Source organism: Athene cunicularia, assembly GCF_003259725.1.
Source record: "Athene cunicularia isolate RWA chromosome Z unlocalized genomic scaffold, athCun1 chrZ_part1, whole genome shotgun sequence".
Classification (NCBI taxonomy): domain Eukaryota; kingdom Metazoa; phylum Chordata; class Aves; order Strigiformes; family Strigidae; genus Athene; species Athene cunicularia.
Genome location: NW_020799142.1, coordinates 10698236 through 10712311, shown reverse-complemented (window position 1 = coordinate 10712311; position 14076 = coordinate 10698236). Strand labels below are relative to the sequence as shown.

Genomic DNA, 14076 nt, shown 5'->3' with positions numbered 1-14076 from the left:
TTTGATGATGTGAACTCAAACAAAAGCAAGGAGAGTTCCCTGTGGCAATATCAGTATACTCTCTTTGGATTTTTTTCTCAAGCTATTACTGCAGTGGTGCTCTTTTGGTGGCTTCAGTTCACAAAAGATTCTTATCACCCTAGTGCCATTTGGTCAGTCCTCAGCAGCACTTCTAGTAGGGCACTTAACTGTGACAAGTTAGGAATTAATTTGCTCTGATGCGCTAATATGATCATGAAGCTCTCTATTAGACCTTTATTCTATTTTCATTTGTCTAATACGTTCTTTGCTTCTTGGATCTGATTATGTTCTTTAGGCTGTTAAGCTCTCCTTAAACAATCTTGTATAGGCTGATCTCATGCTTGTTGTTTGGGAAAGGATTTTCTTCAGCGTACTCTCAGGTTTGCAGTAGCATCTTGGTGCTTATTTTGATCCTGAATTAGCTGATCAGAAATTACTTTGTTATTCTCCAGATCCTGAAGGATGTTTTGGTTCAGCTCTAGCATTATGTAATCCAACATATACCTGATGAACATATACCTAATGAACAAAGCGGGAGATGCAACAACAAAGTTGCGGTATTAATAAATAATAAACTTTGATAATGGGATTTTGCAGTGTAAAAATTACTGTAGAGCATCAGACTAGACTACCTTAATATTACCTTCTGGTTGTCAAAATGCTTTATGTTACTTTTGAATCTATGCTTGATAGCAAAAAGCATCCTGCTCCTAAGTATGGGTCCATTATTGGGTGTAAAAGATGGATTCTTTTCCCTTTGAAAGATAGGCCATAAAGAAAATTGCTATAATGTTACTTTTTTGTCTATAACCCCCAAACCAGCATCAGTGTAAGCAGAGAAGATACTCAAAGGAATACAGAAGTATGATGCTACTGTATAATTTGGGAATTCTACTTTTCATTATTTTGTACAGAAACTAGTATAGAAAATAATACATTTGACGGCATGAAATGTAGTGAACAGGGAAAAAAATGGTCTGGCATCAGAGTTTGCGAACACAGTGCTGTTTCTTTTCATTTACATGTGGTAACTTTGAAAAAAAGTTGCTAGTAAGAAGGATGTCTATCATTATTCATCTACTAATGCAGGTGCAGTCATGTTACTTTGTAGTGAATAGGAAAGAGGAAAGACTAAATGACTGTAACAGCCAGTATAGGTCACTTGCAAAAGTGTCAGAACCTGGGTGATGTTGAGAAAGTCTGGCAAATGCTGATCTAAAAGCCAGTGATAACAATGTTGTCTTTGCGGACATCTTAATATTGTTTGGCTTTGGCTACCAATGATGTGAGGTCTTTTTTGAGATAGTAGTATAGAGCGGAAAGCTATCTATCTTTATTAGCCATAATCCAGATCTATAAGGCAGCTTATCTGTTTCTGTTATGTATTTGAAATGAAGTACTAATATATATAACTTTTTAAGGATATTATATATGAATAAGCCCACACAGAATCTTTAAAATTATTTTTTAATTTAAATTACTTTCATAAGAATCATTATACATCATAACTAAATTCAGCATTTCCTAGATGCAGTTTTTTGCAGTGGTCAAGAGCCTTTTTTTATAAAACTGTGTGTTATCTTACAGGGCTGAAACTTTCAGGGTGGGAGTGCTGTTATCAGTGGGGTAACTTTTTACTGTAATAGAATCAGATTAACACAATCACTTGGTTTAATTGCAGACTGGCAAAAGAAAAAGTTACGTATGAAAAAGAAGCAAAACAGCAAGAAGAAAAGATTGAAAAAATGAAAGCTGAAGCACGTGATGATTATGGAATTAAGAAGCAGGTAAACTATCCTAAAACTTGTTTTATAAAATCTTTCTTTGCTTTCATTTAATCATACTCATCCTTAAATAAATTAATTTCCTGTACTTCTTCTTGGACTCCTGTTATACAAATACTAGACTAAAAAATCTCGTCAATTATAAAATTCCTAATAAGTATTTGTAGAAATTTCCTTTACTCCAGAACTTTTAAATTATAAGGAGACTGCATATGGATTACTTGGCACTTGGTGTCAGGATGGTTATCACTCACTACTCACACTCTGTATGAGGCCATCATGAACTCTCTTTCTCAGAAATACCAAGAACCTGAAAATACATGATCTAGATGCATTTAGGTAAACTTAAGTGCTTGCTGCTAAGTGCAAATGTTACAGTGAAGTGAGAATGTTTGATACTTAATATGGAGATGAAACATTTCAACTCTTGAGTATACTAGTATCCCCTTGGTAAAATCACAGACCTCAGAGAGCAGTGGGTACACAGCTGCTCCTAGCAGCTGCTAGAATTTGTAGTGAAGTCACTGACTAGCAAGATGCATGCTGTAGTTTCATCTGCTCAAGAGTATGGTTTAGTGTCACTATTACAATATGATTAAATTTTTCTTGGAAGGTTTCCCACAAAGGGCAGTGATTGCAGACAGTACATGTCCTTTTGCAAGGAGGAGGAGTATCAACTTTCTTACTGGGAGAAGGCTTTGTTTTGGGAGACAGGCATTTATTCTTTACAGAATTGTGGCATGTATGTGCTTAACTGTGGCCTTTATATTCTTTCAACTAAGTATGTTACCTTTTTAACTATGTTTTTTTCCCAAGCATTTTCCAGATGTTTTCTCTTAAATCTCAACAGAAACCGAAACTGTAAATTAAAATTATTTTCACTTGTTTTAGTAGTCTGGTGGTGTTGTGTTATAAAACCTAACCTACTGTTTTCCCATCTTCATTTTTAAACAGTGGAAGAATCAGTTAAATCTCAAATATAAAAACTAACAAAAACAAGATAGGAGAAAGCCCTTTTAGAGCAAGCTAAAACAACTTTTTATTAAGTTCAGATTTCAGTTAATGTGAGTATGTCCTACCTTGCTTTCATTATGCCATGGGAAAGAAAGACAAATCAAGAATTTGTCATACAAGTAAGAAACTGTATTTATAGAGCTGAGCTGTCTTCTGCCTCACCACTGAGACTCTATGATCCTTCAAAATAGTGGTCTTTCTGAAGATCCTCTGGGGCTAACAAGAACTAATGAATTCAATTCCCATTTTTAGTGTCCCTCATTCATCAGATTATTTGACTGCACTGTGGTATTTCCGCAGTGACCTGCAAGATATCATCAAAGTCAAAAACAGCGGAGGCTATGAACTTCTTCTGTGAAGTGAAATGTTACACACTACTTGAAAGCATTCTTGGAGACCAGTGACAAAAGCCTTCACAGAGAACAGTCTTGATTGACTCAGAATCTGCCTGATCTACTTTGAAAGCCATCAGTTCTTCCAATGACTTCTTCACTTCTTGTTCTTTTAGTGCATTTTGCATTCTGTAAGCTGTTAATATTTTAGGTTATGAAGAATTTGGAGGCTCAGAAAGAATGTACACCCTTTTCATAGGATCAAATCTGTTACTCTAAAGAAAACTGTATAATACCAGGAGAGTTTGCTCAGAACTATATTTTGGGTAGGGTTAATACGTTGAGATGTTCTTCAGGAAAATTATATGTAGTTACACATTCTAAGACTTGCTTTTAGTTAATAATTCCTAATCTGAATAACTATATTTATTTAAAAACATGGTTGTAGTCTTTATTTCAGTAATAAAAAGTAACATTTGGGGGATGGGAATGAGACTCATTTCATTTGAAACTAGGAGAATAATTTTAAAGATTATTTTAGCTGAGATATCAGCTAAATCAGGTATGTATATACAAATTGATACAGAATTGAGGGAGGGATGCCTAAAAATGTTAAAAGGATTAACTACCTCTTAATGTACTACTATTTTCATTTAGCTTTCTAGTTACAACTTTGCAGTAGAACATATGGTTTAATAGTACAGAAGTGACTACAGAAAACTTTACTTTAACATTAGTAGTACCATTCCTACAGCATATGTAGACTTTCGGGTGTGTCTGGTCTGTAAGGAGGGATCAGTTCCTTTGTAAAACAGTTAAGGTTTGACTCAGTATTTTCACCTAATTCCTTAGGCAGTGGGGCAGTTTGTGGTTCCTGTGAACTCGAGTGATCTCTGGGCAATCTGAGGCAATGACCAACTGGGGTAGTTGTTAGATCCTAGCCTCCACCTGTGCTGTCCAGAAAGACTTACTTAATGAGGAGCAGATACAGTATCAGAGAAAACAAGGACAGTTTCTTGCAGTGCTGGTATATGCTGACTCATGAGTGCAGACTAATGATAGGAACCAGTATGTTTCTCCATTTCTGTGGTTGTTGATGTATCTCATACATAAATAAACATCCTTTCCCAGCTCATACTTTTATCTTGAGGCTTGTGAGTATGGGAAAAGCCTGAGATACCTACTTCTTATTTCCTTTCAGTGGGATTGTAGATATACTCTGGTGGTTTTGTTAACTGTCAGCATTTTTACTGAGAAGAATACAAAAAGTACATCTTTCTAAAACACAGTTTGTTACAAGTATTAGTGAAAACAGTGGTATTTCTCTTGCTTTGTTGAATCAATGGTAGAATGTCTGAAACAGCTAAGAAGAAATGTATTTGGAAACAATGTATATTGTTTTGGATAATTATTTTGGAAGATGTGTAAAGTTCTGTAACTCTTTCATTTTTAAATGTCTATTTAGCCTCAAAGAAATCCTCCAGTTAGCTCATCTGGCTTTTTACATTTTTGACTTTTTCTACTCACCATCTGATTGGTTCAAAGTTTCATTCTTCTCACCAATTGAGTACAGTAAAATCAGATGAAACATACAATTTCACTTTAATCTGATTAGTTTCATTCTTTTTTTTTTTCCTAAGAATGGATGATCTTTACTTAATCTGAACTCTAGTTCTGGTTGCTTAGGTGAGGAGGCAGTGGAAATGCTAATTAAAGAGTCCAGTGCTCCCCTTTATTTATTTGGACAGTATTCTTAACAAGCCAAGTTTGTTTCTGTAAAAGCTAGCAACTTGGAATTCTCTCTGCTAAGTACAGAACAATGTTCCTAACACACAACTGGTATTAAAAATGCTTTCAGACTTTGTTTTTATTGCCTTACGTGCTTTCTGAAAGACCAAATGGCAAAAAATCATTACTGTGATCTTCCTTCTTCCCTTTTGTATTCCAAAGGGTGTTTTCCTTTTTATCTAGGCAGGTGTAAGTTCCTTTTGGATTCCAGACTTTATGATGAAGATTAAAGGCACTCATGCAGTATTTGGAATGAGTTAGTTTGGCAACACTGCTATGGTAGAAGAGACTTGCCACCATGATGGGACATGACTAGTTTTTTCAGCTAGGCTCACTTTTCCTGTGCTCTAGAGGGAGGAAAAGATCTAGACTTGACTTTTCTCCTGTCTATCTAGGGAACTTTCCATGTCTGTTCTGGTTCCAATTTTAGCACAAATACTTCCCCAGGTATTTCGTATTTCACCTCCACAACACAGATGGGGGATTCCTTCCCTTCAAGCTTATTCTAAAACACCTCCTAACCACCCTGCTACCTTTTAGCAAAGCATCCATTACATTAAGCACAGATTCAGGATTATATCTTAACAAGCAACCAAAAAAATCCCAACCCTCTCAGCCTCTTCCCCAAGCTTAACTTGCCCTGGAAAAAAGATGGGGGGAAAGAGCAGAGAGAAAACTTGGCTCTTTGTTCTAGAGGTTGAGCCATTTCTGCTGGGAAAGCTAGTCTGTCTTTTGTCCTGTTTGCTTTATGCCTCTTCCAAAGAAACCTTTTCATTCAGATGTTTACCACCTCTCACCTGTTAACAAGGTGAAGTTTATACTTGCATCAGTATGGATCTGTTCAGATAGAATTTTCAGTTGCTGGAAGGAAGGGAGCTGCCTGCTGATGAAATGACAGCTTTCTGTAATGGATAATTCCATTATCATCCTCTAAGTTAATTTTAAAGGAGCAATATCTGTCATTTATAATACAGTGTGATTAAAATTTTTTTCAGTGGAGGACATGGAGTTTCACTTCTGTCCTCTGAAAAGTACCTCAGTTTTTTAACTTCAGGTCTGTGGGGTTCTCCTTCCACTCCCCACTGTTGACAACAAAGAAAACCTGACAGTTGTACATTAGTGGAAAACAGCCAGTGACAAACTATTTTCCAAAAGAACAAAGGAACCTTTCTAGAAGTCTTTTATGTCCTAAAGTGATCTGCTTTAGAACAAACAGGATTAGCCCTCACCTGAGAGGAGCTGCAAAGAAAGCTCATTTGAAATACTGAGGCATTAGATGTAGACAGTTTTTCCCTCCTCAGGAGGAAATGGTAGATGGTTTGTGGTTGACACATGGCCATTTCAGTTCTTGAAACACTCAAGCACTATAGAAACAAAACAGCATTCTCCAGTTCTGTACTGCAAGCTTTTCTTCATGGTCCTTTGGAAGTGTTTTGATCAATGTATTTGACAACTGACCTACAACAGACTGCAGTGTGCTCTTGTATTCTGTATTTGTAGATAGCTCAAGCTTCTCTTGGGTCTGCTATGTGAAAATAAAACAAGTTGCTTCAAAGGAAGTAGAACTAATAAAATTTGGTTTTCTACTATTTTTGTGTTTGGGGTTTCTTCCCTCTGTATTCACCTTAATGCCGTATCTCCTCTGAGTTCCTGCCTTCCCTGTGCCCAGTTTTCTCCTACATCACGTATGCTGTCCTACTCCCTGTGTCCCAACACCACCAACCTGGCCCAGCACATTGTGCCTTTATATTCGCTGGTTACTAGTGAGGTAATAAATAATACCGTGTTACAGATTTAGGTTACAAATATGTTGATTAGCCAAACAGTAGCCCTAGCATGACTGTTTACTTTATGCGACAATCTCTTCTGTAGGAGGATTGTTAATTTTGGAATCGTTGGTGTTCATGATACTTAGAGATGACCTTTTTTCTTTTGGGTCTCTGTCCTTCCATCAAATGTGGTGGTAATTGGTCAATGGATTTTATGTTTGAACTTTTCATCAGAAAGTTTGTAAAACTTTGATTTAAATTAGTTCAAACCACTACTGCTTTTCTTAGCAAACTGAATTACTTACATGTATTTTTCTTTTCCTCCCTACCGTGTTTGAGTAGATCCATATTGTTATGATTGTCTGTGCAACAGTCAAAGGGCAAGTTGATTGGGAGGCAGTATTCAAAAGCATGAATATATATTCATGTCTGTGTACATAACTGGTGTATATATATGACTCATTCACATTTATCATGTTTTTAGCCTATCTCTTGTGCTTAGAACATGTCCCATGAAGTTTAGAACTTGTCATATGAAATTGTCACTATACCCTGTGATACAGCAGTTTATTAGGCTTCTAAAATCAAGGAATGTTAAAGAGACCTATGGAGGTTTTCTTGTTGAGTTTTCAAACTATTTGTAGATCTGCCAATCTAAATCTCTTGGTTAGACGTAGGTTAGCTGGAAAAAAAACCCCACCCCTGCTTCCATCTTTCTGAAGCTGATAAAACTATTGTCCCTATTATATAATACATGTCAGTCTCAGCAAAATTGCTTCCTGTTGCAGAATACTTGGTATTGACACTCCTATGCAGTAATATTTATTTGTATTCTTCAATTATCAAAAATTTATTTCAGTCTAAATGCTTGGGTGGTCCAAAAAGTAGAGAATCTGCCTTGTGAGCAGCTTTGATCTACCTAAAGTTTAAACAGTAGCTTTGAACTTTCAATGCGGGACCTGCTAAAAATCAAAGTTGCTTATGTTTAATGCCTTGGGCATTACCTCCTCAGCTGTTTCTCACAGAGTCATGTTTTAGCTTTTGTGCTTATTTTGAATGTGTAAAGTAATGGTTCCATTTTAGTTACGGTGCACTTCCACTTAAGCAACTGGTATGTGGCTCTGTGTGGTTGCAACTGTTCTGCTTTACCTGTCACTGCAATTGGGCATTTATGGAAAACTGATTGAATGCTACTGATAGTGCATTATGCATACCAGTGTTTTGGCATTTGACCCACATTGTGTTTAGTAAATAGGCTGTATACACCCCAGTAGTTAAGAGAGCTCCATCACATCTGAGGAAACTGCTTTCTTTTGGAAGATGCCAGACATCTGCTGTCTTAATAGAAGTACCTTCAGTCATGAAAGACAACTGACTAGAAGTGTGGCCAGTTGAAGAGATTTGTTTAACTGGCTTTTTAGGTCCACTCAATGGAATAAGGATGTCATCCTCACTGTAGCCACAATGGCTCCTATAGGTCCTATGTGCATTTATTGACAACAAATTCAATTTGTTTCTCCCTGTACATATTTTTGTGCTTTATTGCTTTTGTCTTAGCACAGTATTTAGATGCACTTCACTTACTCCAGTTTTTTTAATATTTTTGTTGGCATTGTAATTCACAGGAACATTGCAGATATTTATGGTTCTTTGCAAAGTTAGATCAGTTTCATGTAATAGCTTCCTCTGTGACCTGCTTATAATTTAAACTCCTTAGAATTCAGTCAGAAAGTTTGAGAGAATTTTGATAGAATTGGGAGAGAAACGTTTAAAAAATTCCAGTCCTAAAGCTTATCAAATTATTTGAACTTTTGACTTTGCTTTATTACATATATTAACAGTAAATGGTCTGTTTGGGATTATCAGCATTACTTGCAAAAAATGTGTTCTATGCAGAAGTTATCAGGGTTTGTGTAGGTGTTTTGGTAATTAATTGATAATATTGGTTCCACAGAATTCCTATTCCTGTCTCCAACTGTTTTGTGCCTACTGAATATAGTTCCAGGATTTATTATCCTTCTGTTTTTTATTTATTATTGTATAACAGCAGGCAAATGTAAGTAAAACTCGGGTACCTGTTTGGATCTCAGTCAAATTCTGGTTTCAACAGAGTGATTGGGGTAGTTTTGTACTTTTATTACAGCAGTCGGGACTACAGCTTAGAGTCTCTAGGTTTATATGCCTTTCCAGATCACTCATTGAGTTGCATATATCTAAATTACTACTTTTCATGTCATCTACCAGCTTTACAATACACAACTGTTTAGCAGTACGGGCTCAAGGAAGTCTTATTGGATATTCTCACTTCTGTAGGTATTCTTTATAGAACAGATTCTACTACATAAAGCAGAAGGCATCATCTCACGCAGTTTATGGCACTCCTCATTCTATGGAAGTTACAAACCTTTATTTATTCATTCACTGCTGAAATGTAATATGCAGTGTTCCTAGTCTTATTTTTAGTACAGTCCAACACTGAACACTTAAAAGTGATACCAATTAGAAGTTGAATTTGGGGATGCTTTTTTTTTTTTTTTTAAGCATGTCAGCTGCCTTTTCTTCATTAAAGTAGATGGGTTTTGCCCTAGATTCTCTGATAGAAAATTAAAACCAAAGTTTTTCAGCTCTTTCTCTCAAAAATAACTTGAACAAAGAACTTAAATATATCACACTTAAAAACATGGTGATAATGTTTTACTACATAAGCTATAGGTAAGAATGTATTTATGCATACAGGAAGGCCTTATCTTCCCTTTTACAGTGACCCTTTGGTATAGCAGTATTAATACTGAAGGGAGAATACAACATAGGAATGACAGAATTAAATAAGCCATTTAAAGGGAATGCCTTCTGTTGCAGGTTATCCTGAATGCAGAAGAGGTTTCACATTTAGATATCTGATTTTAATTTCTAAATATATTTAACATTAATGAAGAACTCTGTACAGCTTTTTTTGTCAGTGTTTGGATTTCAGATCCAGAAATGTTCTATGAAATAAATGTTCCCTTGTTTGAATCTGAAGTTGTTTTCTGTAGGAGGAGGCAGGATGTTCAGATTCAGTGGGGTGCCAGTTTAGTAATTTTGTTCAAAGTGCATGGTGAGAATAATCTTTCTCCTAAAATGAAGCACAAGGATAAGTAATAACTTTTTATGCATGATAAGCATCAAAAATATGAGCCTGCTGGTCTCTGCTTTTCATTTTTCTTTACCTTTGTCTTTCAGTCAGAGCCTCCTGCAGTGTGCACACAATGTGATCAATAACTCAATAACTTTTTTCATGCAGTAATTATCTCTATGTGGTATTATCTGAACACTGTTTTTCTTTATTACCCAAAAGATGCAGGAGATATTTATATAACCAGCTGATCCCATTTTGGATGAAGCTGCTTCACGACAGCAGGAGAAAGTTTGTTTAAATAGCCTCTTTAACAAATGCTGTATGGAAAGCTTACCAGGCAGTACTTTTCTTCTAAGGGGAAAATTATTCTAAACACTCTTTTGCACTTAATACTTTATATTTAATTAAGCACAAAGTAAATGAAGTGTCCTGTAAATTAGCAGAGTTTTAAGCAATTATGCTGAGTGTCTTTTAATAAAAAAGCCTTTCAGAAAATAGGTACACGTGTTCTGAAGTTCCTAGATGATGACTGCACTACTGATTTGTCAGATTTATCTTAAAAAATAATGTTCCTATCTGTAATATGTTCTCATTTCATTGACTTCTAATTTTCACAGATCGAGATCTTGCAAGAGTCACGGATGATGATTCCAGACTGCCAGCGCAGATTAGAAGTTGCACATGCAGATCTTACTCAACTACTAGTAAGTATAGCACCATAACCCACTGATCAAGAAATGCTGCTGTTCCTTCATGAACTTGGATAAGAATGCTTGTCTGCAGTACAATTGCAGCATATTGGAACTGGATTGAATTACTTTTTATAGGTCCCAAGGCTAGCATCCTGTAACATACCAGTATTTCATTTTAGATAACTGTCTTTGCAGACTTGGTCTTCAGTCTCTTGAAAACTGTGTTAGAATATCTGAAGCTCTCTTTAATGGAGTGTACACTTAACATACACTGAAATACTGAACTGCTAGAGTGGACTCTGAATTCCTGTGCTAGTTACATGCACCCCCTTTAGGTATTTTTCTAGATAGTGCAGATGCATATAATGTGTTTGTAGTGAACTGAAATAGTAAAAACACTTTGCTTACTACTTTTATTATTCTGTGGACACGAAACAACACAGCTGAGTCTTTGCTGAGTACTGTCTTATGTTTTATTAGTGAGGTGAACACTAGTGCTACATTTTAAGATAAGAGTACCTGCAGGAGTAAATAGTATCTTGTACAAATAGATTCACTGAAACTATACTGAGTTTGGAGATCGTCACACTTCTTATTTTAAAAGCTGCCTTCTCATCAAGAATTCAGCTACACATGTAAATGCTACTGTGAGGCTAAAAATACATACCATAAATTAAGTCCCAGACACATGTGATGGCTGGAAATGCAAATCCCTTCTCAAAGGAAAACTCAGTATCCTCAGGTAATATACCTCTACTGTTTTCCAAATAAAGGCTCAGTACCTGGCAGGATTTAGGGTCCTTTTGTCATTCAGCTAGTTACTTAACAGTTAGCTGGTCTAGATTTTGGTGGCATGCAGAAGTATTGATCCATACAAGGTACTGTACAAACTTAAAACAAGGAATGGGAGGAATTACTATTGATGTTAAGAATTTGGAAGTCTTTAAGAGTTGTTTTCTGTGCTTAGCTCACCTTCAAGGCTTTTATTAAAATCAATTTTATAGTAGTAGTATGTTTTTTCAATTGTCAATCTGCTTAAGCTTCTTCCTAACAGTACTCTAGTTCTGAAGTTTGTTATTACTGGTCCCAGTTATGCTGGCCTTGGTTTTAAACATTTAACAGAATAAAATAAAAAGTATGCATACATCACATCCACTGTACTCTCATGTGACAGCCATTATCCTGGACCTTAAGTAGGACAAAAGACATTACCTGTGCTTTTGAGTTCATGCAGAACTAGTGTTTTCAATATATCTTTTGTTTCATAGAATCACAGAATAGTTTGGGCTGGAAAGGACTTTTTAAAGATCATGTAGTTCCAGCCCCTGTACCATGGGCAGGGGCACCTTCCACTAGACCGGATTGCTCAAAGCCCCATCCAACCTGGCCTTGAACACTGCCAGGGAGGGGACATCCAGAAAAAAATTTCTTCCTTCTACCTAGTTTGCATCTGCCCTCTTTTAGTTTAAAATGATTACCCCTTGTCCTATCGCAACAGGCTTTACTAAAATGCCTGTCTCCATCTTTCTTATCAGCCCCCTTGAAGTACTGGAAGGCTGCTGTCAGGTCTCCCTGGAGCCTTCTCTTCTCCAGCCTGAACAATCCCAACTCTCTCAGCCTGTCCTCACAGGAGAGGTGTTCCATCCCTCTGATCATTTTTGTGGCCACCTCTGGACCTGCTCCAACAGGTCCATGTCTTTCCTGTGCTGAGGACTTCAGAGGTGGATGCAGTACTGTAGGTGGGGCCTCACCAGGGTGGGTGAAGGGCAGAATCACCTCCCTCAACCTGCTGGCCACACTTCTTTTGATGCAGCCCAGGATACAGTTGTCTTTCTAGACAGAAAAGTGCACACTGAAGGCCTATATCCAGCTTTTTATCCACCAGTACCCCCAAGTCCTTCTCCACAGGACTCAATCCCTTCATCCCTGAGCCTGTGTTGATACTGGGGGTTACCCCAACCCAGGTGCAAGACCTCTTGGCCTTGCTGAAACTCATGAGGTTCATGTGGTCCCACTCCTTGAGTTTGTCTAGGTCCTTCGGGATGGCATCTTGTCCCTCAGGCATGTCAGCTGCACCACTTATCTTGGTGTTGTCTGCAAACTTGCTGAGGGTGCACTTGATCCCACTGTATGTTGTTGATTAATATACTAAACTGTACTAGTCCCAGTACGAACCCCTGAGTAACACCACTTGTCACTGATCTCCATCCAGACATCGAGCCATTAGCCACTACCCTCTCAATGCAACCATCCAACCAGTTCTTCATCCACTGAACAATCCCCACATCAAATCCCTATCTCTCCAATTTAGAGAGAAGGATGTTGTCAGGGACCATGCCAAAGGCCTTACAGAAGCCCAGAGAGATGACATCTGTAGCTCTTCCTTGTCCACTGATGTAGTCATTCCATCACAGAAGGCCACTAGGTTGGTCAGGCAGGACTTGCCCCTGGTGAAGCCATGCTGGCTGTCTCAAATCACCTCCCTGTCCTCCATGTGCCTCAGCACAGCTTCTAGGAGGATCTGTTCCATGGTCTTCCCAAGCCCAGAGGTGAGGCTGACAGGTCAGTAGTTCCCAGAGTCCTCCTTTCTGCCGTTTTTAAAAATGAGTGCAATGTTTCCCTTTTTCCCATCACTGGGGAATTCACCTGACTGCTGTGACTTTTCAAATATCATGGAAAGTGGCTTGGCAATTACGTCTGCCAACTCCCTCAGGACTCTGGAATGCATCATGTCAGATCCTGTAGACTTCTGTACATTCAAGTTCCTCAGGTGGTCACAAACCTGATCTTCTCTTACAGGGGGAGGAACTTTGCTCCCCCAGTCCCCAGCTTGAGGTCCATCTACTCAGGAGGTGTGGGAAGCAAGGCTGCCAACGAAGACTGAGGCAAAAAAGTTGTTGAGTACCTCAGCCTTCTCCTTTAATAGTTACATTCTTAAATTTAATCCCATGTCAGTTATTTTCAAAGTACTCAAAATTATTTTTTATTCCAGGAAAATGAAAAAGAATTGGAAGAAGCTGAAGAGTATAAAGAAGCACGTTCCATACTGGAGTCTGTGAAGCTGGAAGCCTAGAAGTTTTTCAGTACTCTCTTTATATGCATTAGCACTGGCTAATTCATATTCATATTCATAAATTCCACACATTCATTTTATTATGGCTCTATTGTTGACTTGCTAAGGTTCCTTTTATGCAAATTATCCTTTCTCTAACTGCCAAGATCTAACAAATAAAAGGATATTCTGAAACATTTGTGTGTTCCATATTCAGGCAAAAGATAAACATTTCCAGTTCACCTCGATTACAAAAAGGAAAAAATAAACCCAACTTAATGTAAGGATAATAATCTAATAGCTAATATACAGAACTTAATCTCAACAATTCAGGCTAAGAAACAAAGTTTAGTTATATAAAGAAGGGAGGGACCAACAAATATGTTAGAATGAGTTAGCATTGTAGAATGGTTTGGGTTGGAAGAAACCTTAAAGATTCACCTAGTTCCAACACCCCTGCCACATGGGCTTCAGAAGCACCTTATATCTGAAATAATTTCAAGCCA

General features: G+C 37.4%; 1 protein-coding gene across 1 annotated transcript in view; it reads left to right on the top strand.

Moving 5' to 3' along the window:
• The window catches only part of TBCA (tubulin folding cofactor A), a 14324-nt gene extending 557 nt beyond the window's left edge, over nt 1–13767 (top strand). Inside the window, exons 2-4 of the mRNA XM_026865774.1 lie at nt 1668–1808; nt 10444–10530; nt 13511–13767. Coding sequence (XP_026721575.1) covers nt 1668–1808; nt 10444–10530; nt 13511–13591 — 309 coding nt within the window. The 3' untranslated portion in view covers nt 13592–13767. The remainder of the gene's footprint in view (nt 1–1667; nt 1809–10443; nt 10531–13510) is intronic.
• The last annotated feature ends 309 nt before the right edge of the window (nt 13768–14076 follow it).